This window comes from Urocitellus parryii, chromosome 4 (assembly GCF_045843805.1).
Source record: "Urocitellus parryii isolate mUroPar1 chromosome 4, mUroPar1.hap1, whole genome shotgun sequence".
Taxonomy (NCBI): domain Eukaryota; kingdom Metazoa; phylum Chordata; class Mammalia; order Rodentia; family Sciuridae; genus Urocitellus; species Urocitellus parryii.
Window position 1 is genome coordinate 45,311,809 of NC_135534.1, and position 25,336 is coordinate 45,337,144.

General features: G+C 37.4%; 1 protein-coding gene across 1 annotated transcript; it reads left to right on the forward strand.

The window, feature by feature from the left end:
- The first annotated feature begins 1,603 nt into the window (after positions 1–1,603).
- LOC113200885 (mas-related G-protein coupled receptor member X1-like) lies at positions 1,604–12,400 on the forward strand. Its single transcript, XM_026414477.2, has 2 exons — positions 1,604–1,635; positions 11,392–12,400. The coding sequence occupies exons 1-2, from the start codon at positions 1,604–1,606 to the stop codon at positions 12,398–12,400; spliced, it is 1,041 nt and encodes a 346-aa protein (XP_026270262.2).
- The last annotated feature ends 12,936 nt before the right edge of the window (positions 12,401–25,336 follow it).

The following is a 25,336-nucleotide window of genomic DNA, read 5'->3' on the forward strand; positions in this document are numbered from 1 at the left end:
CATGCTGTACAATAGTTATATTTTCTTTTATATGATTTTCAAAATATTCTTCTCATGTGTTTCTGAAGGTTTCTATAAGAAACACACGGTTCCATTGGAATAATTAAACTGTCCTCCAGGAAGATCCATTTCCAGAGATGTGCAAGATTAAGGGGGAAATGGTAATGCATGGTGAAGTGCTCTGAGGAAAGCAAGAATATTTCCACCGCTAGTGTATGAGGAAGGGAAGGAGCAGCTCCCAGGGATAAAGCACAGCCATATCTGTAGCTGTGTTACTAGGAAATGGCCAGGAAGGTGAGGAAGTGCCACTGCCAACACAGGGCCTCAATGGAGAGATCTATGAGATCAAAAACTCAAATCCCTCTCCCTCTGCACTCCACTGTGCTGCTGGTGTCACCCAGTATCTTCAATCAGATACAGACAAGAAAAGGATGCCACTAAATAGATTTAAAAAAAAGGATAGTTGCACATAGACACAGCGCACACAGTCACCTGATACTCCACAAAGTTGTTGAAAACATGTTGGAGAAAAAATAACCTTTTTAACAAATGGTGATGAGACACTGGATATCCATTATCTAGAAGAATGAAACTAGATTCCTTTCTTTTACCCTGCACAAAAGACAACAAAAAGTGGATCAAAAACTTAGAATTTAAACAAAAAAAAAAAAACTACAAACACTAGAAGAAAACAGAGGATTAACACTCCAACATATTCGTGCAAGCACCAACTTCCTTTAATAGCTCCCACGAAGCTCAACAAATAAAGCCAAAAATCAGTAGATGAGGTGACATTAAAACAAAATTTTCTGCACAGAACAACCAAGAGTATGAAAAGAGTGCCTACAGAATGGAAGAAATCGTTGACACTTACTCTTCTGATAGATCCAGTATCTCAGAATATGCCAAGAACTCAAAAAACACCAAAAACATCAAATTACCCAATAAAAAAAATTGGCTAAAGTACTAAACACAAATTTCTCAAAAGAAGAACACATGACCTACAAATATATGAAAAATGTTCAATAACCCTAGCAATCAGAGAAATGCAAACCAAAACTACACTGGGGTTTCATCACATTCCAATTAGAATGGCAATCATTAAGAAAACAAATAATAAAAACTGCTTGTGAGAATGTGGGGATAAGGGTACACTCATACATTGCAGGGGACTGGACATCAATACAACCACTTAGGAAAACAGTACAGATTTTTCAAAGACTAGGATTATACCATCATATGATCACAGTTCTCTCACTCATTGGTATTTATCCAAAAGTACTCAAATCAGCATACCATAGTGACAAATGCACATCAATAATTACAGCAGCACAATTAAGAAAAGAATACCATAGACCCGGAGTACGAGCCCTGCCAGCCAGCGTTGGCCTTGTGACAGACTGGAGGAGGAGCCGGCGTGGGCTGCTGGGGGTGCAGACCTGAGGAGGCCCAGAATGCAGAGGCTTTGCTTGTGGGTCACCAGAAGGAGCTCTGGACAAATATAAGGTCTCCCCAGCACCCCCCACTTCACCAAACAACTTACGAGGGAAACAGAACCCATCCTGGAAAATTCCATCAACCCTTAAATCCCATCAACCGGGGCATGGCTACCAGCAGCGTTCTGCAGCTCATCAGGTACCCGGTTTCCAACTCCCCCACCCTTAGCTGCGATAACTCAAAAAATTTTTTCCACAAACTTTTGAGGGGTGTAGCTATCAACACAAAACAACAACTGTACAGGCACCTGGTTTCCATCTCAGAGACTAAGAGTAGGGAGGCTACAGGTGGAAGCTCAAGTCCTCTCACACTGGCTACCTGCACCACCCTGAACACAGAGACTCAAGCTAGGAATAGACAACGCCACCTACTGGAAGAAAAGAAAATAGAGTTCTGAGGGACTTTTTTTTTTTTTTTTTTTTTTTTTTTTGCTTTCTTTTCTTCTCTCTCTCTTTTCATCCATTCATCCAGTCTCTTCTACCCTTCCCCCTCTGGTCCTCACAACCTCAACATATGTGAAACCAAGAACTGTGCATGAAATAGGACTTTAACAACTGAATCACCAGAATAATATAATATAGAGGAATTGCATATGCCCCACCTCCCCCCCCCTTTTTTTCTTATTTTCTTTTTTCTTTTCTCTTTTTTCTCTTTCTTTCCTTGTTATTTTTTCCTTCTTACTCCCTCTATCCCACTTTTAATCATCTAATTTTTACTACTTATACATAGGGTATACTAGCTGTTTTAGAGCATTTGATCAGCATGCATAAGGCCCTAGGCTCAATATCCAGAACCCCAAAAATGTGGGAAAGAAAAAAAATTATATTCTATACCACTGTAAACCAAATGAAGTTAGGTAGGTAGGTAGGTAGGTAGGTAGGTACATAGATAGATAGATAGACGATAGAGCACATGAGCTAGTCTTTAGGTCAAGCATATAAAAAGAGACAAAGAACACATTGTGTTATAAAAAGGAGGTCAATTAATCAAGAGGATATAATGATTGTAAATATATATGTTACCTGGCATTGGAATATATATATATATAATATATATTCAAGTATCTAAAGGATCTGATAGATTGCAATATAATAATAGTGGGAGATTTCAATATGCCGCTTTCAATAATGGACACCTAATCCAGACAGAAAACTGATAAAGAAACATTGAACCTGAAAAACACTTTAAGCCAAATGAACCTCACAGACATATAGAGAACACTTTATCCAACTGAAAGACAATATCTCTTCCCCTCAGGTGCACATGGAACATCTGTCAAGATTTATCATAAGTAGGATACAAAACAAATATTGGAAAACCTAAGAATATTGATATCATAAAATGTTGACAACAAAGGTATAAAGTAAGAAGAATAGAGAAAAAAATGAAGACAAAGAAAGGAAAAGAAGGATTGGGGTGGAAGGATAGGCTTTTCACAGGATTTAAAGACAATAGAAGGTCAACTCTCAAGCACATACCATTTCTCATTTGCTCAGGTACAAACTTATCTTTTTCCCGGGCTAAAAATTTCTAAAATTTCTATTTTAGAAATAAATCTGATTTAATGGAAAGAATGCCACTTCTTACATGCATTGAAAAAATAATATGACAAAAAGCCATTGCCTTCCAGTCATGAGGTGCTGTGAACCTGATTTCAAAATTATTCAACATTGTGGATATGAAAATTCCAAAGGAGAAACAGATGAATCAATCTGAATATTTAAGGAAGATTCTATGAAAAGACTATGTACAAAATTGGGCAGAATGATGCATAAGTACCCTAAGCAATAGTGAAACATCATTTTCATCCTTTTAGATTTAAAACGACAAGGCAAAGAGCAGGTGCCATTGCCAGTGGCCACAACTGTAGCTGCAGCAGTAGGAGATGATGATCAGACAGAAGAGGCCCTGCCATTGCACCACTGGGCCTGTGGGAACATGCACTCTTTATTCATTACAGTCAGACTGCTGTCACAGACACCAATTGTCATAATTCTTTGACAAAATATAAAGGTGTTTTCTACCTGAGCTGTAAGCTCCAAGGCCTCAGACACCAGAACTCCTTCCAAATTGCTACTCTTCAATTCAGCAAAGGTGCCTTCATCCTGGTTTTCCTACAAGGTTCCAAGATGTGTCTACCAGGAAGTCTGGGAACGGCAAGAGAGATTTCCCTCTTCTATTAATCCCATGAGCCAAGATTTGGTTACATCAACTCTTCTCACCTCCTCTGGGTCAGTACAGAGCCACATAGTTTTCTCAAACATCAAGGAAAACAGAAACATGGGTTTTTTCTGATATAATACTCTTAGAAATGTTATATCATAAAGGGAATAATGGATATTAAAGAAAACTGGGAGCCTATCATATGTGAGGTCCTGGGTTCAATCCTCAGCACCACATAAAAATAAATAAGTAAAATAAAGGTATTGTGTCCATGTACAACTAAAAAATAGATATTTTATAAAGAAGGAAAATTGGTAGATTCTGAAGCCCCATTATGTCTCTCAGATTCTGTGAGGATATAAAAATAATTTTAAAACTTTCTACAAGTAATGAATGGTGTAAGAGAGAATAGTGAGAGCCCTGGAAAAAAACATGAAGGGACCAGGGAATGGTGTTGGAAATCCTTTGTCTGTAAGCCTCAGTTTCTTCCTGTATTAAGTGAGGATCTTATAAGAGAAGGCCATGGAGGAACATAGGGTCCGAATGTGAACAAACCAGTTCCTTATAGAGCTGAATATCACACACTAAAGAAAAATATGAATGCTAAGTCCCCTGCTGTGTGGGTTCTCTCTCATCCGGTAAGGACGTCCAGTGGTAGAGGAGAGTGTGGCTGTGGAGTCACTACTCAAGACCTCTGGAGACCAAGCAGGAAGCAGGTCTGATTTTATTGTGTAGTTGCCATGTATATGTACTCAGGCAATAGCTAAGCAGATTATAGGCAGCCACAAATACAATTCCTTACATACATCTAAAATATTGGCACAACTATCTCTGCATACTTCCAGGATTCAAAATGAGATGGGGAGGAGAGAAGGAGAAGATCTCATTAGCAAGGGTGTGTGCAGAAATGAGTAAATCTGGGAAGTCTTCTTGAGATTCTTAAAATTGAAACTGATGACTCTACGGTTTTGCCAATCACACCAACTTTTGGTGGTAGGCATGCAAGGACAAATAGAATCTACACAAAACAAAATGAGACAGAGGTAAACCATAGGGCATTTTAAATAAATGTTTATATTTCTTTAGTGACTGATGATCAGGATGCATAAGTTTAATTCCCTGTGCCTCTCCATATATTTGGTCATGGTTGAAAGATTCCTCTTCAGAAACTAGAGATCTCAAGCAAACAGCCATGTCTCTCATGGGCTTGAAGCAATTCAAATTGGCATAATGTTTAAAAATTCATTGGAGTCAACTCCAAAATAGTATCCGTTCCAAAACAACCAGCGAGGTGAGCCCAGGATAAGGCCAAAACCTGTGTTTTCTACCCTATTCCCAGGAATATGTCCAACCCATTGGGTCAGATGTCACAAAATGAAAACCAAAGAGAAATACAACAAGGAAAAGCTTGGGAATTACGGGGTAAAGAAAGAAGTAATGGAATATATCCACATTTCTGATGCTTTTTGACCTACAAAAAGCCCTTGTTCAGAGCAGGAAAAGTAATTCATCTTCAAAATAAATTAAAAATATTATTTCTCACATAAGAATTAAACACTAAACTATTTTTTAGCCTTCATATTATTGCTGGCTTAAGAGTTGATAAAGATTTTCAGGAATGTGTTTAAATTTTTCATGTCATCAACACCTCTTTGGGCATATAGTACCAACACTGTCTCTTTGGTTCATCTCTTTGTTCCAGTGCAGGTCCTCTCGCATGCATGGCTAGTGTTGTACCACTGAACTTGACCCCAGCCAATACTATCCTTGATGTTCAGATTAAATCTTTGTTTTAATGTCCTGTGACCCATGTGGCCGAATAATGCCTATCTACTGGACAAGTTCTGAAGAGAGCACAGTGGGAAAGAGCATCCTTGAGTCTGTAATTCTGCCTTTAAATTTTTATTTATTTCTTTTCAAATTGCTATTGACAGAAAAACCATGAAATTTTAACATTTGATTAATTGTAGTGGAGAATTCTTGTGATATTTTAGTGGATGAATTCTTATGATATTTTCTACTTACCTTGGTAACTGGTTTATAAAATTCTAACATCCCCTATGGCCTCACTGATGGTGATTTCAATATTTTCGTAGTTTTCTCATCCAATAAATGAACCCTTTCAATGATTTTAAAACCATTCCTTCCAAATTAATTAAAGGCAAGAAAAATTGCAAAAGCAGTATAGTTTATGTACCCCTAATACCTAGACTACATTATTGGTGATATTTTACATTAATGTAGTATATTACCAAAATCAGGCAGTTGATGGTAGTACAACCAAATCACCTACACTATAAATCTAATATGGGTTTCATTGTTTTATGCATGCACTATTTATGTGTGAAAATCTTTGACATTTAATTTTTTCAAAAAATGCTAAAAATTTTACCTGAGTAGCAGAATTATTTTCCCACTAGCAATATATAAAAATGCAGTTTATCCAAATTCTTCCTACATTTAAATTTTTTAAAATAGTATATATATTATAAGGGAAGTACAGTGGTTTCATATGGATGTGTTATGAGACATTTCCATGCCTGTAAATGAGATTCTTTTCTTCTGGTGTCTCCTTCTTGGTCTTCCTTCTATATATCTGTTTCTTCATATCCTCTTCTTATAAGTACACCATTTACTTTGGATAATACTCACCTTAGTGGAATCCTCTTAATTCTCTTGAATGATGCCATCTCCAAATAGTTATATCTGAAATTAGATATTAGGAGTCCCAAAATAATTTTTCTAAGACAATTCAACTGATAATTAAGGTTCTTATGAAATATTTGTTGATTCAACCCACAGAAAAAACATTTCTGAATTTTAAATTAACTTCTTTATTATGTAGATTTATTTACTATGTCAAAACTTATGGCACACACTACTCATGAAATAAAGAAGTTAAATTAGCTTATAGATTTGACTGAAAGTCAAAACTTTATAGCCCAGGATCTGGGTCAAGCCCCATGGTGGGTGGTGGAGGTGCAGGTAGATTAAGGGCTATACCTCTGGGCAGAAAGCAGAGAGTTGGGTGGGACCAGGCTTGCTCCTATATAAAGACTCACAACAAGTCTAGGGGTTGCATGATGATAAATTTAATAAAAAGCTTTCTATGACCCAAGGACCATTGCTAGGTCTTACCTCTCAAATATTTCACAAAACCTACCCTGACTGCCATTTTTGAGACCAAGCACTGATCACATAATTCCTGAGGAAACAAAATTAAACCATATCCAAACCATAGCATTCTACCAATGGGTCCCAACATTTACATCCATCTTAGTTTCCTATTCAAATTACAGTTTTAACAAATGATATGTAATTTATTATGAGTGTAACATGAAGAACCAGATGGGAAATCATATGAGCTAAGACATAAAATTTGGAGGTCTACACTGCATGAAAATTTTAAAATAAAACTCAAGAAGTGCAGGGAGGAAAAAAGAATATTTTATGTACGGAACACTTCACATTTTGTATGAAATATCAGTTGATTTACTTCTTTTCACTGACAAATCTTAAAATACTAATATGTTTGCTAATCAGAGCTAATAATGAGAAAAATAAGAATGGGTAGAAGTAATAAGTAGAGAATAGGATTCAGTGAGAATGGGATTCTCATCTTTTTGCTTGGTTGTTTGGAACAAATATATAAAAATGAATGCATTACTGATGACATAAAGAAATAAAAAAACATGGGACTGTGGCATGATGAACCTTTAATGAACCAATGATATATTTTGTTATTTAGTAATAAAACTCAGTATGAAAGCATACATTACCTACATTGTTACCTGGGAATATAGTTGGCAAAGCACATTAAAAAAGCAACTACTTACAAGTAGGTAGATTGAAAGGGATGGAAGGGAGAGGCCAATATGTGATTGGAAACAGCGCAGATGCCAAGAAACATCTTCATTAAAATGAAGCCTCAAATGACTATGTTCTCTAATTTGCTCCAAGTCCCAAGACAGGAAATCACAGGGGCATTCAGAATCTTAAAAGCCTCAATTGGTCACCAGCTTTATATACAGCTTCCATGGGCATCTCTCCACTTGGAGAACAAAGAATTATACCGTGGGGTCAGTCCATCTGAGAAAGATTCTCTCCTGTCAGCACAGCTCAGCTCTTCCACCTTCGGACAGGAGAATGGACAAATGGTAAGAATTTTCAGAATTTCTGCTATGTATGGACTTTTCTCTGAGTTCACATCACTGTGAACACATCTTCTACCATAAGATGCTACATGGAGAGGGACATGGTACTTCCTCCCGGGAAAGGCAGGAGACGGTTTTATACTTCTGAAGACTGGGTGCTTTAAGATCCTACTTTGAGAATTTAATATAGGCTTAGTGAGAACTTTTTTCCTTCTGATTGAGCTCTCATTCTCCCCCATTCCAACCATTTAAATATGTTGTGATGAATAGATTGCTGCCTTTATTAGAAATTCACTTAAAAAGTAAAGCCACATGGAGGAATTGCTTCCTAGAACTAAGAAGCTATGCAATGGGTTTCATTGCTTTCACTTGTTTTTCAGAAATAATTTCCTTTTGTATTTCTCAAGGTTCAAACAAGATGATTCAAATTGGAATAATTGAGAAATACACCAGAAGGGACTATTTACAAAGATGTTCAGGATTAAGGGAACAACAGCAATGCATGGTGAACTGCCCTAAACAAAGCTAGAGTGGAGCACTGTTTCCATACTAGACTATAAGGACGAAGGAAGAGCACCTACTAGGAATAGACATAGCCTTAGTTGTAGTTGTATTACTAGAAGATGACCAAGCAGGTGGACAAGTGCCACTGCCAACACCCTGTGCCACTGCCAACATCCTGCTAGCAGGAGAGAATAAGGAGATCAAAAACTGAAATCCCTCTCCGCACAACCTCTACTGTCCTGGTTGTATCACCAGATAGCTCAGTTCACCCAGAAACAAGAAGGAAAATAATGCTTTTGATGGGGTTTGAAGAAGCCACCAGTTTGGGAAGTCTACAAAGGCAGAGATGGAGGATGGAATAAAAACTAGCCCAACACACAAAACTATCCCTCACCACTACTTGGACCTTCTTACTCTCTTGGGTTTTCTCAGTCTATCATCATTGAATCCTTTCCATCTTTTCTGCTATGAAACAATTATTCCTATTTACATATTGTTTCTCTTGCATCAATTTTATGAAATAATCACCTATATTTATCAAACAAAACTTGAAAGTGGAATCTCATTTCAAAAGGCAAAAACTTCCTTCTTCTTTAGAGTGAAAATGTGGCTATAAAAAAAACACTAATTACCTTAACTGGATATGTGTTAGACCTGTGCTGTAAGCTCCAGAGCATCAGACTCAAGGAATTATTGATAGTTCTGGTCTCCAACCCTGGGAGGGCCCAACGTCTTGTGGTCCTAAATGACTCCCAGTGGTATCAGAATGGATGCCTGGGAAAAGATAAAGAAGGAAATGCTGATTATGCTCTGTCCATTAATCCTATAACCCAGAAGTTGGTTACATCACTCTCCTCACTGCCTTTGGTCAGGGCCTAGTCACATGATGATATTAGCATTAAGACAGGAAAGGAAATAGGATCCTTGAGACCTAAAACCCAGATGATCGCTGTTACAGAAGACAAAAAATGGTATGTGGGGACTTTAGAAGTTGTGACAGGTGCTGATGGTGTCTCAGATTCTGTGGTCATATGAAGATTCTTTGGAAGCTCTAAAACTAAAATAAGGCAAGATGGGGCAGAAAACAGTGGCAAAGCATCAGATAGGGCTCTAGCCAACCTGGAAATGGAATTGGACCTCTTCCTCAAGATATGCTTTGGATAAAATCCTTTTTGAGCCTCGGTTTCTTTTCACAAAAAACGAAAGGATATTACAATAGATAATCTGTAAAGAACATATGCTAAATAGTGAGGTAGAGCAGTAAATAATGCAAACAAGACATACCTTGAAAGTAGAAGTTCATTATAGAGCTTCATGATTGATGACAAAGAAAAATACACCATGCCCTAAAACAAATGTAGAAACTGCATTAATTCAGGACACCAGTAATTCCATTTTTCCTCCTGTTCCCTGTATAAATCAACCAATGCTGAGGGAACTTGTCCAGCTAAGAAAACTCATTATGGATGTTACATCAGGATGCCTCTCTGCAGGCCCTGAGGAGAATGTGCCCTCTAGCCCCTTGGAGGCCTCCTGCCATCTGGGTGTCCTCTGGATTCTGAAGTCATAGCTGCCCTTGTGAGACAGCAAAGGGCTTGAGGATTCTCATATCTGCTCCTGATTTTTACCCATTTCCCTTTTGTACCCTATTTGATTGGCTTCTCTTCCTCTCTATTTCTGATCTTTGCTAATGTAGATTTTATTTTATTTGCAATTTGACTGCCACCTGAGATATAACTTTGGATTTACTGTTCTACTCTTCTGTCATTTACATATAATCAACACAGATGAGTGGAAGGTCCTAAGAGCTGTAAAACCTGGGGTATTGAAAACCACCCTGTGTGATACCAGGGGTAATCACTCATCCTGCTTGTGCCCAATTCCATCCTCTATAAAAGGGGATAAATAAAAATTCTTATTTCAGAGACTCTTGGGAGAATTCAAAGAGAAATTATGTGGTAAACTCTCATTTAACTCCTGTTAATAATTAAGATATGAGTGGGTCCCTTTATCTGTTAGGAATCTGCTTCAACAATTCTCTTTATGCTTCAATCCAAGCCTTCTTTCAATTTCACTTCGTATACTCATCTCACACAAAAGCTTTCATCAAGAAGAAAAATACTACTGAGGATTTCCTAGGAGGGGGTGGAGTAAGTTTATATTATATATACCCCTTATTATCCCTCCACAGACATTCTCCCATTTCAAATACCTCATTTGTGTGGCACTCAAACCTCACCCATATTCACACTGTCCTCTTCTATACTGTCAAGCAATTCAGCTGATATACAAATCTGATCCCCACACTGTGCACCAAAGGCCTCTAGGTGCTAAACAAAGCCACCTTTAATCCACACTCCAAAGGCACATCAATAGTCAACATCAGTCATTTGGTCACATAGAAGTAATTCTAACTACACCCAATACTGCTCACAAAAAGATTATGATGAAGGCATTTTCTTCATCCCATTTATGTGTGTTAAGACTTTTTATTGTATTTTTATTTTTATTTTCCATTTAACCCAATCATCCTGCGCTGTCATGTATTCAGTCATTAAATAGATATTGAGGGCCTGTGGGCCACCCATAGAGCTCAGTTCTGGGGATTAAAAAGTGAACCTGTCTTCAATGCCTGACACACTGAGCTATGTTTATGACCAGTCATTCTCAGCCCTGTTTTACCGAAAGCTCACATTATCTTAGTAGCCATAAAGCCAGGTCTTCTTTTGCCTCCTTGAATAAAAACCTCTTTGCGATGGAGATGTTATAATCACCTCTGTGTCTGTATCAATTCCAGCACCTGAGAGAAAACTATCCCAGGTCATTATAGTACTAATCCCACTCTGAGTGGAAGTGTCCAGATTACAGCATATTTCCTTGTCATTTAGGTTTAGGCCAGAGAACTCCAGCTGTTCAGACAATAACTACTGGATTTAATTTCATATTTCATAAATCCTCTGCTGTGGATAGGTGATTTCACCTATGCAATCTCTGTTCTCCTTCTCCACAGAGCAGGGTGATCCTGATATCTGAGCTATTGATGCAAATGCTCAAGTCTCCTTTGTGTTTTTAGGGGCTCCGCCATAGCGTTTTTGGAAGAGGATTCCATCATCAAAGAAATGAAAACAGAATCCACATCAATCAGTGGAAGTTATAAGGACCTTCCTTCAATTTGTGACAATAATAATCTGATTGAAAAAGTGTTGACCATCATCATTTCCTTAGTTGGGCTGACTGGAAATGCATCTGTCATCTGGTATTTGGGTTTCCGCATGGACAGAAATGCATTTTATACCTACATCCTAAACCTGGCTGCGGCTGACTTCCTCTATCTATGCTTCCATATCACTGAAGTCCTGACGGAAGTCATTGAAATCATCCTTCCCATCCACATCCCTACATATGGCATCATACGAACTGGGGCAATCATTTTCTACATTGCAGGCCTGAGCATGCTGGGTGCTATTAGCACTGAGCGCTGCCTGTCAGTCCTGTGGCCCATTTGGTACCGCTGCCATCGCCCAAGACACACATCCACTGTCATGTGTGCCCTGCTCTGGGGCCTTTCCATGTTTCTTAGTACCCTGGAGAGAGTCTGTTTTTCTTATTTCAATACAACTGAAGATCCTTGTAAAAAAGTTGAATTTACTATAACTGCATGGCTGGTAATTTTATTTGTTATTCTCTCAGGGTCCAGCCTGGCCTTGCTGGGTAGGATGCTATGTGGATCCCAGAGGAAGCCTCTCACTAGGCTCTATGTTACCATTCTGCTCACGGTGCTGGTCTTCCTCTTCTGTGGTCTGCCGTTCGGTGTCCGTTTGTTCCTGTTAGTCTGGATTCAGAATGACTACAACACACTTATTTGCCTTCATCTTGTTTCGAGTGTTTTGTCCTGTGTTAACAGCTCTGCCAATCCCATCATTTACTTCTTTGTTGGCTCCTATAGACAGCAGGTACAGGGGCGGAACCTCAAGCTGGTGCTTGAGCGGGCTCTGCTGGACACTCCTGAGGAGGGTGAAAGTGGAGGCAGCCTTCCTCGGGGAACCCTAGAGATGTCAGGAGGCAGAGTGGAGCAGGGATGAAGACCCTCTGCTCTGGTCCATCAGATGTGCCTTCAACGGTCAACAATGCCCAGCCACACTTGACTGTTGCCCACTCTTCTCTCAGGCTTGTGCCCAAGATATTCTTGCACTTCTTTCTATGGCTTTATGTTAACCTGGATTTTCAACTCTCTGTTATTGAAACCAATATGAAGTAAAAATGTCTCAATTAATTTTTGATATTTTTAATAAATGTCTCATCATACCTTCATCTAAACATTTTCATTAATCTTTTACCTATTCATTCAGATAGAAAAATGATCCTTGTACTAAATTATAAACTTCTTATTTTTGACTGTTTTCTACCTGAAGTTATAGAAAATAATGATCTTTTATCTCTCTCTGTCAATGCTGTGAACAATTAGCCCTGTGCTATGTGTTGGGACACTGATGCAGATAGAAATCTTGATTCTTAATGAGTGAGTTTTGGTATAATAAAACTTGTTGAATTCCCTGGGGTTTGAAGGCTGAGTCCCTACCTGCATAAGAAGAACCCAAGAAATTAATTTATAAAAAGTCTTCTGGTAACGTTTGTACATGGCATGGTGAAAAGCTGATGTTGGGTTTTAGCAGTTAAATCCTGACCTTTGCCCCTGAAAACTGGTGTGTGTGTTTATTTAGCTGTTTTCTGTACAATACTGAACCTAGAAATATGTTCTATATTTATCTATTCTTACACATGCCTGAAATAATGGCATGTGTAAGGTTAGAGGTCCTGAGAGTGCTAGATTATAGATTGCACAAGACTTGAGGTCAGAACACTTAGATTTTCAAGCTGATCCCATGATTAAATTTGGTGATATGCTCACCCCAAGCAATACAAACAAGCACTAAGGTTATTAAATTTCCAAACCTGACCTTTTTGCCATTTGTGGACTGGAATCAGTTTTCAGAATGAGACAGGGGCATTTGACTCACTATGGATATGGACTAAAATAAACAGCATTGCAAGACAGTCAGCCTCAGAAGTTGTGAACATTTAACCTTTGACTTTTGGGACTGGCTTGTTTCACTTAGCATGATAGTGTCCAGATCCATCCACATACTGGCAAATGGCATAAAGTCATTCTTCTTTATGGCTAAGTAGTATTCCATTGTGTATATGTACATATTTTCTTTATCCATTCATCTGTTGAGGAACACTTAGGTTGGCTCCAAAACTTAGCTATTGTGAATTGTGCTGCTATAAACAGTGATGTTGCTGTATCACTGTAGTATTCTGATTTGAAATGCTTTTGATATATATTGAGAAGTGGAATAGCTGGGTTATAGGGTTCCATTACTATTTTTTTAAGGAATCTCCATGCTGATATGCCAATTCTAATCTAAATAACAGGTCTATAGGGAGGATAAAAGAAAGATCAGTGGAGTAAACAAAGAGGAATTAAAGGAAAGGTTGAAGAATGGGATAGGAGAAGACAGTGAAATGAATCTGACCTACATTCCTATGAACACATGTGAATGCACCCCAATGAATCTCACCATTGCATACATCTACAAGACACTAATTTAAAAAAAAAAACTATACCAAATAGAAGAAAGATCAGAAGAGTAGAGGGAAAAGAAGAAAAGGTGAGAAGAAGGGAGGGGAAGGGAAAGTACTGTGGACTGAATTAGAAATTAGAACAAATTATAATCCATGCTTATATAATTATGTCAACATGGATTCTATTGTCCTGTATAACTAAAAAGAAACAATAAAAAATAGTCATGTCTCTACTCCATGGCTATAAACACAGTGAGCATATATTCTTTGACCTATGTGTGTCTGGACTCAGGAAATGGTGTGGAATATATTGGAAATCAATATCGTTCATATACCAGAGCTCACTTTAGAGTAATTTTTTTTACTCTTCTTTGGGAGATTAACATAGAGTTTAAAAGCAGAGAGATCTAATGTAACTGGTTAATCCTTCTGCATGCAAACAGACTCAGGGATATGTGTGCAAGATGATATTACTAGCATGTGTGTGGTACCCAGTATATAGGCAAGTTTTCTTGAAATACTTGGAATTTGAACTGATAATTCTACCATTTCCTAGTGTGTGCCTCTGACAATTTTTCACTCACATAAATACTTGAGTTTTGCAATGACAGATAAATAGGACTTGGATGGACAGAAGTGGGAAAGGGGGCAATTCATAGTGACAACAAAGGAAGTAAACATATAGAGATCACCATAAAGAGAAGTTTTATTATTCATTTACTCATTCATTTATTCATTTATTCATGGAATAAAATGAAGGTGGCTTGAACTTATCTATCAATAATTACCTTGAATGTAAATGAATTATTTTCCCAAGTACCAAGACAGAGAGTGGCTTATCAGATTTTAAAATGAAACAAGACCCTTCTATATACTGCCTATAAGAGACTTTCTTCACTCCAAATTGCACAAAAAATTTAAAATAAAAACATGAAATCTGATGATATAGCTGTTTTAGACCACTAGTTCAGCATGCATAAGTTTCAATCTCCAGGACTCTAAAAATGTGGGAAAGAAGAAAAACTGTATTCTGTACAACAGCAAACCAAATTAAATCAAGGATTATATGTATGCGTGTGTGTGTGTGTGTGTGTGTGTGTGTGTGTATATGTACATATATACACATATATACCAGATGAAATAGGCTTTAGGTCAAACATATTAAAAGAGATAAAGAACATGTCATGTAATAAAAAATGATCAATAATTCAAAAGAATATAATGATTATAAGTACATATGAACCCAATAGTGGAGCCCATAAATATACAAAGATAATATTAAAGGATATAAAGGATCAGTTAGATTGCAACATAATAATAGAAGGATATTTCAATATGCCACTTTCAAGGATGGACACCTAATTCAGAAAGAAAATTGATATAGAAATTGAGCTTGAAAAACATTTTAGACCAAAAGAACCTAACAGACATATGGAGAACACTTTATCCAACTGAAGAGAATACACATTCCTCTAGGTACAAACAGAACATCTTCCAGAATGCATCATGAATAGTACACAAAACAAATATTGGAAAATCTACACATATTGATATCATATAATTTTTTGACAACAATTGTATAAAATAATAATAGAAAAAAATAAGATGAAGACAAAGAAAAGAAGAAGGAGGCAGAGAGAAGAAGGAAGAGAGAAGAAATGGAAGGAAGAGAAGTAACTAAAAAGAAAAAATATATACATATATATGGATTGCCATAAAATGCAATAAAATGAGATATACCTGGACTTAAATATCAATAATAACCTTTAATGTAAATGAATAAAATTATCAAATACAAAGACACAATGTGACTTATAGGATTTTAAATAATCAACAAGTGAAATTTTGTAAAATTCACAAATGCATGAAAAGTAAACATACTTTTGAACCACAGATGTACCAATGAAAGAATTTATTTTTTAAAAAAATGCTGCAGACCCCTCCCCGTGCGAGTGTCTCCCTCTCCCTCTCGCTCCCTCTCTCTCTCCCTCTCTCTCTCTTTTGTGAGTTATAGCAACCGTTGCCTTGTGAATCAAGCGCCATAGTCACCGTAGTCCTGGCGACTGTTACCCATCAACAACAACTACTCCTCTCCTCCTCCTCCTCCTCTCCTCCTCCTCCTCTTCCTCCTCCTCCTCCCCACCACCACCATCTCCATCACCCACCAACAACATCACAATAATCCACAGCCAAGTTTTAGATGGACACAATATATTTTATTCCTACGTGGTGTTGAGGATGGAACCCGGTGCCTTATGCATGCAAGCATTGTATGAAAATTCCAGTTTTTCTACATCCTTGCCAACATTTGATATGTTGTAGATGGATGCAATACCTTTATTTTATTTATTTTTATGAGCTACCGAGGATGGAACCCAGTGTCTCACTCATGCCAGGCAAGCGCTCTACCAAGAAGCCTCAACCCAAGCCCCATGATTTTATTCATGAGTGCAATTCTCATAAAAGTCAAAAAATTTCAAATATGAAAAAAAAAATGCTGCAAATACTAAGACAAAGATGAACAACATACCAAAACAAGTGGGGTGCAGCAAAGGAATTACTAAGAGGAAAAATCATAACACCAAACTAATGCATTAAAAGCAAATAAAGATTTCACATAAACAACTTAAAGCAATGGCTCAAGAAAATAGAAGAGGAACAAACTAAGCCAAATATGAATCCAAGAGAAAAAAAGTAAATATCAGAGAATAAATAAATGAAATATAGTTGATTAAACCAATATAAAATATGAATGAAAACAATGATTGATTTTTAGACATACATAAAATCAAAGAAATTATATTAACAAAAATTAAATACACTAAAAAGAGGAAAAGAAAAGAGTCTGGAATAATTAAAATCAGAAAACAAAATTAAGAAACTACAACCAATGTGACAAAAATAAAAAGGATTCTAATAGGCAATTATGAAGAAATACCTACCAAAAATTGGTACCATAATAAAATGAATAAAATCCTAGACATATATAATATGTTAATACTTAATCATGAGCAAGTATAAAATATGAACACATACATAATATACAAAGAGATTGAAGCAGTGATTAAAAACAGAAAAGAAAAACTGATCAAAGAAAAACCAGGACTTGATATTTTCACTACTCAATTTAAAATTTAAAGAATTCACCAATTACTGACAAACTTTTCAAAAATGTAGAACAGAAAAGATTACAGTAAATTCTTTTAGAAGACCAGCATTACCTTAACACTAAACCCATACACAGACATCCCAAACAAGAAAACTATCATATAATAATCATGATGAACATAGACACAGAATTCCTCAACAATCTACAAGCAAACCCAATTCTATACATTAAAATATTATGCATCATAATTTATCCAAAAGATACAAGTATACTTAAACATTCACCATTCAATAAATATAAATCTACATATTAACAAAATGAGGGACAGAACTTATTTAGTCATTTTATTAGATACATGGAAATCATTTGACAAATTCAACACCATTTAATAATAAAAACTAACAAATTAGGTATAGAAAGAATGTACTTCAACACAATAGGTACATACAGAACATCTTCCAGATACCTTTGGGTATAGATTGCAGAGTGTGATAGCTGGGTCAAATGGCTTACAACTAACAATATATTCAATAGTTAAAACTTGAAACCCTTTCTCTATGATATGGGGCAAGACAAGAACACCCACTCCTGCCACTTCTATTCAACATAATAATAGAAGTCTTGTAAGAGGAGTAAGGCAAGCTGAGAAAAAGGATAATCAAAATGAAAGAAAGCAATGTCACTCTTTTCTTTCCTTTTTTTCTTTATTTCTTTATTCTAACTAGGTATATATGACATCAGAATGCATTTTGATTCATTGTGCACAAATTCATGGCAACTTTTCATTTCTTTTTTTATTGGTTGTTCAAAACATTACAAAGCTCATGATATATCATCTTTCATACATTTGACTCAATTGGGTTATGAACTCCCATTTTCACCCCAAATACAAATTGCAGAATCACATCGGTTACACACTCACATTTTTACATAATGGCACATTAGTGACTGTTGCATTCTGCTACCTTTCCTATCCCCTACTATACCCCCTCCCCTCCCCTCCCATCTTCCCTCTCTACCTCATGTGCTATTGTTCAATTCTCTCCCTTGTTTCCCCCCCCCTTTCCCCTCACAAACTCTTATATGTAATTTTGTGTAACATTGAGGGTCTCCTACCATTTCCATATGCTTTCCCTTCTCTCTCCCTTTCTCTCCCCCAACTCGTCTCTGTTTAATGTTAATCTTTTCCTCATGCTCTTCCTCCCTGTTCTGTACTTAGTTGCTCTCTTTATATCAAAAAGACATTTGGCATTTGTTTTTTAAGGATTGGCTAGATTCGCTTAGCATAATCTGCTCTAATGCCATCCATTTCCCTGCAAATTCCATGATTTTGTCATTTTTTAGTGCTGTGTAATACTCCATTGTGTATAGATGCCACATTTTTTTTATCCATTCATCTATTGAAGGGCATCTAGGTTGGTTCCACAGTCTAGCTATTGTGAATTGTGCTGCTATGATCATTGATGTGGCAGTATCCCTATAGTATGCTCTTTTAAGATCCTCAGGGAATAGTCCGAGAAGGGCGATAGCTGGGTCAAATGGTGGATCCATTCCCAACTTTCCCAGGAATCTCCATACTGCTTTCCAAGTTGGCCTCACCAAGTTGCAGACCCACCAGCAGTGTACAAGTGTACCCTTTTCCCCACATCCTCGCCAACACTTATTGTTGTGCATGATGTAGCGTAGCATCGTATGTGCAGTCATCCATTGCATTCCACATTTTTCCTGCCCCCATTCCTCCTCCACTCCCTCCCTTTGCCCAAAGTTCCCACATTTTTCCCATGTCCCACCCCATTATGGATTAGCATCCATTAATCAGAGAAATCAATCGGGTTTTGGTTTATTAGGATTGACTTACTTTGCTTAGCATGATATTAATCAACTCTATTTACCTGCAAATGCCAAAATTTTATTCTCTTTTAATGCTGAGTAATATTTCATTGTGTATATCTACCAGAGATTCTTTATCCATTCAAATCTATTGAAGGGCATCTAGGTTGCTTCCATAGTTTAGCTATTGTAATGAAGCTACTATGAACCTTGATGTGGCTGTGTCACTGTAGTATGCTGATTCCACGTCCTTTGGGTATAGATTGCAAAGAGTGGGATAGCTGGGACAAATGGCTTCCAAGTTTTCTAAGGAATCTCCAGATAGTTGCACCAATTTGCAGTCCCACCGGAAATGTATGTGTGTGCCTTTTCCCTACATCCTCACCAACACTAATTGTTGTTTGTTTTCTTAATAGCTGCCATTCTGACTGGAGTGAGATGAAACCTTTGAGTAGTTTTGATTTGCATTTCTCTAATTGCTAGAGATGTTGAATTTTTTTTCATATACTTGTTGATTGATTGTATATCTTCTGAGAAGTGCCTGTTCAGCTACTTAGCCCATTTATTGATTGGGTATTTTTGTTTTGTTTTGTTTTTTTGGTGTTCAGGTTTTTTTAGTTCTTTATATTTCCTGGAGACTAGTGCTCTATCTGACATGGTGTGGCAAAAATTTGCTCCCAAAATGTAGGCTCTCTCTTCATCTAATTGATTGTTTCTTCTACTGAGAAGAAACTTTTTAGTTTTAATCTATCCTATTTATTGATTCTTGATTTTGTTTCTTGTGATTTAGGAGTCTTGTTCAGGAAGTGGAGGCCTAATATAACAGGATGAAGATTTGGGCCTACCTTTTTCTCTGTTAGGCAAAGGGTCTCTGGTCTAATTCCTAGATCCTTAATCTACTTAGTTGAGTTTTGTGCATGGTGAGAGATAGGGGTTTAGTTTCATTTTGCTACATATGGATTTCCAGTCTTCTCAGCATCATTTGTTGAAGAGACTATCTTTTCTCCAATGTATGTGAAAGAACGAACAAGGCTTGCCTTCAGAGAAAATGCCTGTTTATTGAGGAACAGCTCTGCATATTTATAGAGCCAGGGGCAATTTCACAGTTATGACAGTTTGATAGTTGAACGGTTTGACAGTTGGCATGGGGTGCTTTCTGATTGGTGGGTAAGGATCATGTGAGCCAGAAGGGCTAGTCTGATTGGTGGGTAAGGATCATGTGAGCCATCAGGGCTAGTCTGATTGATGGGTAAGGATCATGTGAGCCAGCAGGGCTCACCATTGGACGGCTCTTCTTGGGGGGATGGGGAAGTTAGTCATTGGAGCCAGGCGACTCCCAACAGTATGTTTTCAGCTTCTTTATCTAGAATGCAATAACTGTATTTATGTGGGTTTGTCTCTGTGTCTTCTATTCTGTACCATTGATCTACATGTCTATTTTAGTGTTAATACCATGCCATTTTGTTACTATATCATCATAGTATAATTTGAGTTCTGGTATTGTGATGCTTCCTGATTCACTCTTCTTGCTAAGGATTGCATTGGCTATTCTGGGTCTCTTATTTTTACAAATGAATTTCATCAATGATTTTTCTATTTCTATAAGGAATGATGTTGGTACTTTAATTGGAATCACATTGAATCTGTGAAGTGCTTTGGTTAGTATGGCCATTTTGACAATATTCGTCAAATATGCATATTTGTATGTGGAGTAAAGTTGCATAATAGTACGTAAAACATGACATCTGGGAAAAAAATATATGAGAATGTCCCCATTTTCTGGCAAAGCATACTGTAAAGTATTAAATCTGTGATACTGAAGCAAAAATGAATAAATGTATTAGTTATCTAGATTAATAGTGACTCTCCGCCCAAAAAAATCAATCCATGAATCAATAATGACATGAAGAAAATAAATGGGAGAAAAGAATGTGTTTCCTTCCAACAGAATACCAACTGAAAATTTAGGAACACAACTCTTGGGAACCATTGGAGTTCACACAAGAAAAAGTAATGGATGCTAAAAATTAAACTGGGCTCAGGAAAGAAAACACAAAGCCTACATGTAAATTTTTGAAGAAAAAACACCAAGTTTTCTTGAGGAGGAGCCCCTCAAATACCACATAAATGTATAAATTGTGATTCCTAAAGTCCTTTCCCAAAGAGACCTACTGTTAGTAATCAGACAATCACAGGGTACATATCTGAATAAAAGGAAATACCTACATATATTGAGGGCCCTAAATTATGGTCAGAGCTGACACAGAAGCCCAGAGACCTGAGCCTGCATCATGGCTCATACGTTAAATGAAAACCAAGTAATAGACTCCTGGGCCATTTGTATATGAACCCTCTGACACTATAGGACAACCCTGGTCATCTCTCCAGTTCTAAAATACATCATTGGAATAGCAGCCTGACTTAGCAGTTTACAAAAACCCTCCTATAGCTATTGGTGTAACTAATATGAAAAATCAGGTGGGTGCACCTGAAATGTTATCCTCTTATACTCAAAAATAATAAATATAAATAACATTTTATTCAGGGAAATGGCAGAAATTGATCACCTCAAACATTTAACAGATGTGTGGGTGGTTGTCCTGATGGCATGACCATCTATTTACCAGATCTGGCCCCCATACAACATTAAGGGACATGTCTATCAGATGGTGGATAATTGATATGTGGGCTCACTCTGTCCAGCTGAAGCTCACTGAACAGCTGAGGAGGGTGTGGTGACGGAGTCGAAAAGAAACCTCCACAGACCAGTTCCAGAGATCTCAATCCACTTTATTATTGCATGGACAAGTCTTTTATGCATAGTCTGTTACTGGGAAAATTTAGCTGAGGGTCATAATAATCCAACGACCCAGCAACACTCTTATGAGCAGCAACCAATGGTCTAAAAGGTCAGTGGCAAAAAGCAGAAGGAAGGGAACATGCTGTGCACCTGAGGGTGGCCGGGTTACCATGGTGATGGGGCTAGTCAGTCATGGTCAGTGTTCCAAACCACAAATATCTGGACCCAGTGTTACAAGCCCTAAGAGCCCCTCACAAAGGCAACATAGGCTGCTTTCCAGCTCATGGGCCCAACACTGACATTTATTAAACAGCAGTAGTAATTATTGCAGCTGCTGAGCCAGATTTGGCATCATTATTGGAACACAGAAACATGGACTTGGCATTTAGCATTGCTTTTGACCCAACAAATGCATTCTTTTTAATACCCATCAGGAAGGAGGATCAGAAGCACTGTGCTTCAGATAGGACAGGAAAGAGTTTACAACACTTACACACTGTCTGTCAGAACATATCCTGAAGGTAGAAGTATTATATTGCTACATTATATTGATGGAATTGTAGTAAGTTCAACTGATGGTTAACAACTAGCAACTATTCTGGATATCAAGGAAAATTAAAATCACAAAAATTCGAGGTCCTGATCACTTGTGACACAATTTTTAGAAGTTTGATGGCTTTAGTCATGCTGAAACATCCCCTTCAAAGCAAAACATTAGATATTACTTCTGCATCCAGCTATAAAGAAAAGAGCTGAAGGGCTGGGGATATAGCTCAGTTGGTACAGAGTGCTTGCCTTGCATGCACAATGCCCTAGGTTCAATCCCCATAACAAGAAAGAGAGAGAGAGAGAGAGAGAGAGAGAGGTGCTCAAAGACTCAGGGGTCATTTTTTCCCAACATTTTATACTATCTAGCTTTTTAAAACTTGGGGCATTACAATCATACATAATAGAGGGATTCATTACCTCATATTTGTACATGAACAAAACATAATTTAGTAAATTAAATTGGTAAGCCTCTTAATTTTTGAAGGTAGCATATTGCAAACAGGGAGATACTGAACTGATCTAGTTTTCCTACCATTGCTTTGAGCACTCAGGGCCTGAATGTCTCAGAAGTTTGTTCTAGATTCTTGTACAAGGTTGAAGAAAGCCGGCAAACTGGGATGGGCTGTAGGGGTTTGTGCAAAGGGGATGTAGAACACCCAAGACACTTATCCTCTGACCTTGCTTGAAAGACCCAATGGAACAAAAAGTGTAATATTTAGAAAGACAGGTGAGAAATTAGTAGAGTAGTAGGAAATGACTCTAATCTTTAGGAGAAGGTCTGTTTCATATAAAGACAAAAACAAAATACATTTTAAAGTTTTTATTTAAAGAAAAAACTTGTTCTGTGAAAGAAGTCAGACAAGAAAATCACATTGTATGATGCCATTTTTGTAAAATACCCACAATAGACAAATCAATAGATAGAAAGTAATGAGGATATAGAGGTGCTGTTTCAAAAAGAATATGCTGAAAACAGTGTCCAAAACAAGAGTATCCCTGATCTTGTGCTGGGGATATGGCTCAGTTGGTAGAGTTCTTGCCTCACATGCACAAGGCCCTGAGCACAATCCCCAGAACCACAAAAAGAAAGAAAGAAAGAAAGAAAGAAAGAAAGAAAGAAAGAAAGAAAGAAAGAAAGAAAGAAAGAAAGAAAGAAAGGAGGGAGGGAGGGAGGGAGGGAGGGAGGGAGGGAGGGAGGGAGGGAGGGAAAGAAAGAAAAGAAAAGAAAAGAAAAGAAAAGAAAAGAAAAGAAAAGAAAAGAAAAGAAAAGAAAAGAAAAAAGAAAAGAATATCCCTGATCTTGACAGGATCACTGCCCCTGGTCTCATTTGCTCTCCATGCCAATAAACCACCAAAGAAAAGCATTAGCATACTTTCAGGAGCAACTGACTCTTATCACCATGAGAATGTGGAGTTTCTGCCACATAAGGAAGGAGGCAGGGAGGAATGTGCTGGCCCACACGTATCTCTTCTTACTCACATGCCAACTTTAACTATAAATGGGCAACATAAATGTAAATAAGTCTACCCTATTTTAGCACCCACAACCACATAAGGATATGACCAAAAGAACTTCAGATCTTCAAGGGTGAGAGTTTAGTCACTCTATTAGATAAGCTACCAACACAGACAGGAACTAACAAGAGTGGAGAGAATCAGTAATGTGTGGTAAAGAAAGGAGATAATATGTATCAGTTGCAGCCTTGGGACCAGCTGTAGAAATGGGCACTATGACTCTTCTCATATCCCTCTCTAGTAAATTTTCCCACAAGTTATGGTCATCATGAATCCTGAAGAAGCTGTAACAAGACAGGGTGAATGCAATAAGAGGAGTAAATGGGTCTCAGGGTGCAAGTGTGGGAACAGCAGACACTGTTGGTGCCAGCTGGGCACACTTATCCTCCGGTATCAACTGAATTCCTCTTCGTAGCTCACAAGGGAAACTCCACCAATGAATTTCCCTCAGGAGACTGGACCTGCTTCAAGTGTTTGTACCTCAGTGCAGGCTGCCTGGAGCCAATGATTGACCAATGTGTGTGGTGCACAGGAGCCCAGTTCCCTGAATCAAGGAGAAACAAGCTCTCTGCTGATCTACACTCCAGAGACCCCTGCAAGACTATGCTGGGGCTAGACTTTGATGAAAACTTATTTTTGCTCAGATTCTTCTCTTTTCCCATAATCCTTTACTCATTTCCTTACAGGCTTCTCTTTAGAGCATTTCTTAATAAATCACAGGCACACCAACCCCCATGTCCAATTCTCCTTCTAAAGAACCTGGCCTGAAATTAGAGAAGTGATCTCAATTTTAACATGGATACAGAATTTTAGTGAAGCTTAAGTTAAAGAAAAGTAATTTGAAAGTCAGTCCATAGACCATTGACTGCCAAACCTCACTGTTCCTGAAATTATTTGATAGAGTTCTTCAAATGACATTTCCTAGGTCCTACCCAAGAATTCTTACCAAAACTCCAGAACTGTGACTTAGAAATCTCATTTTTTAAAGTTTTATTTCTGTATTTTTATCAAGGGGTTGTAAGTCATTGGTTTAAAAAAACTCACTAAATGATTTAGATACGCCTCTGTATGAACTGGGATGTGTAAAATGAAATTTTGAGGTTCTACCCTATTTTATAAGCCTGATTCAGTTGCCTATTACAAATCAATAGTCCTTAACTTGAAAAATGATCTTGATTTCAAACCAATCATCATAGGATGGTTATAAATTAAATGTGATATTAGTATGATGACTTCTGATTTTTGGCAAAAAAAAATACATTTTTATTTAGTTGATAGCATTTCTTAAAATAGTATTATTAATAGTACACGGTTTGTGTGTGTTATTATATCAAGTGATATAGATTGGGTTATGCTGAAGAAATAAATACCACAAAAATTTCAGTGACTTAAAACAGTGAAAGTTTATTTTCTGTTCATAAAATGATAACATCATATCTAAACACCCCTCCAGGACTCCCCCAAGTCTACCATGCAGCAGTGCTCCAATTTCATCATTATTTCTTTAGAATATGAATTTTTCCTTGAAATTCACGAGTGCTTTTAAAGGATGACAAGAGCTTTAAATTAGTTGCACCAAACAGGAACATTGTGGAGTCTGATTCAGCTCAGGTTTCTAGTCTTGCCCTC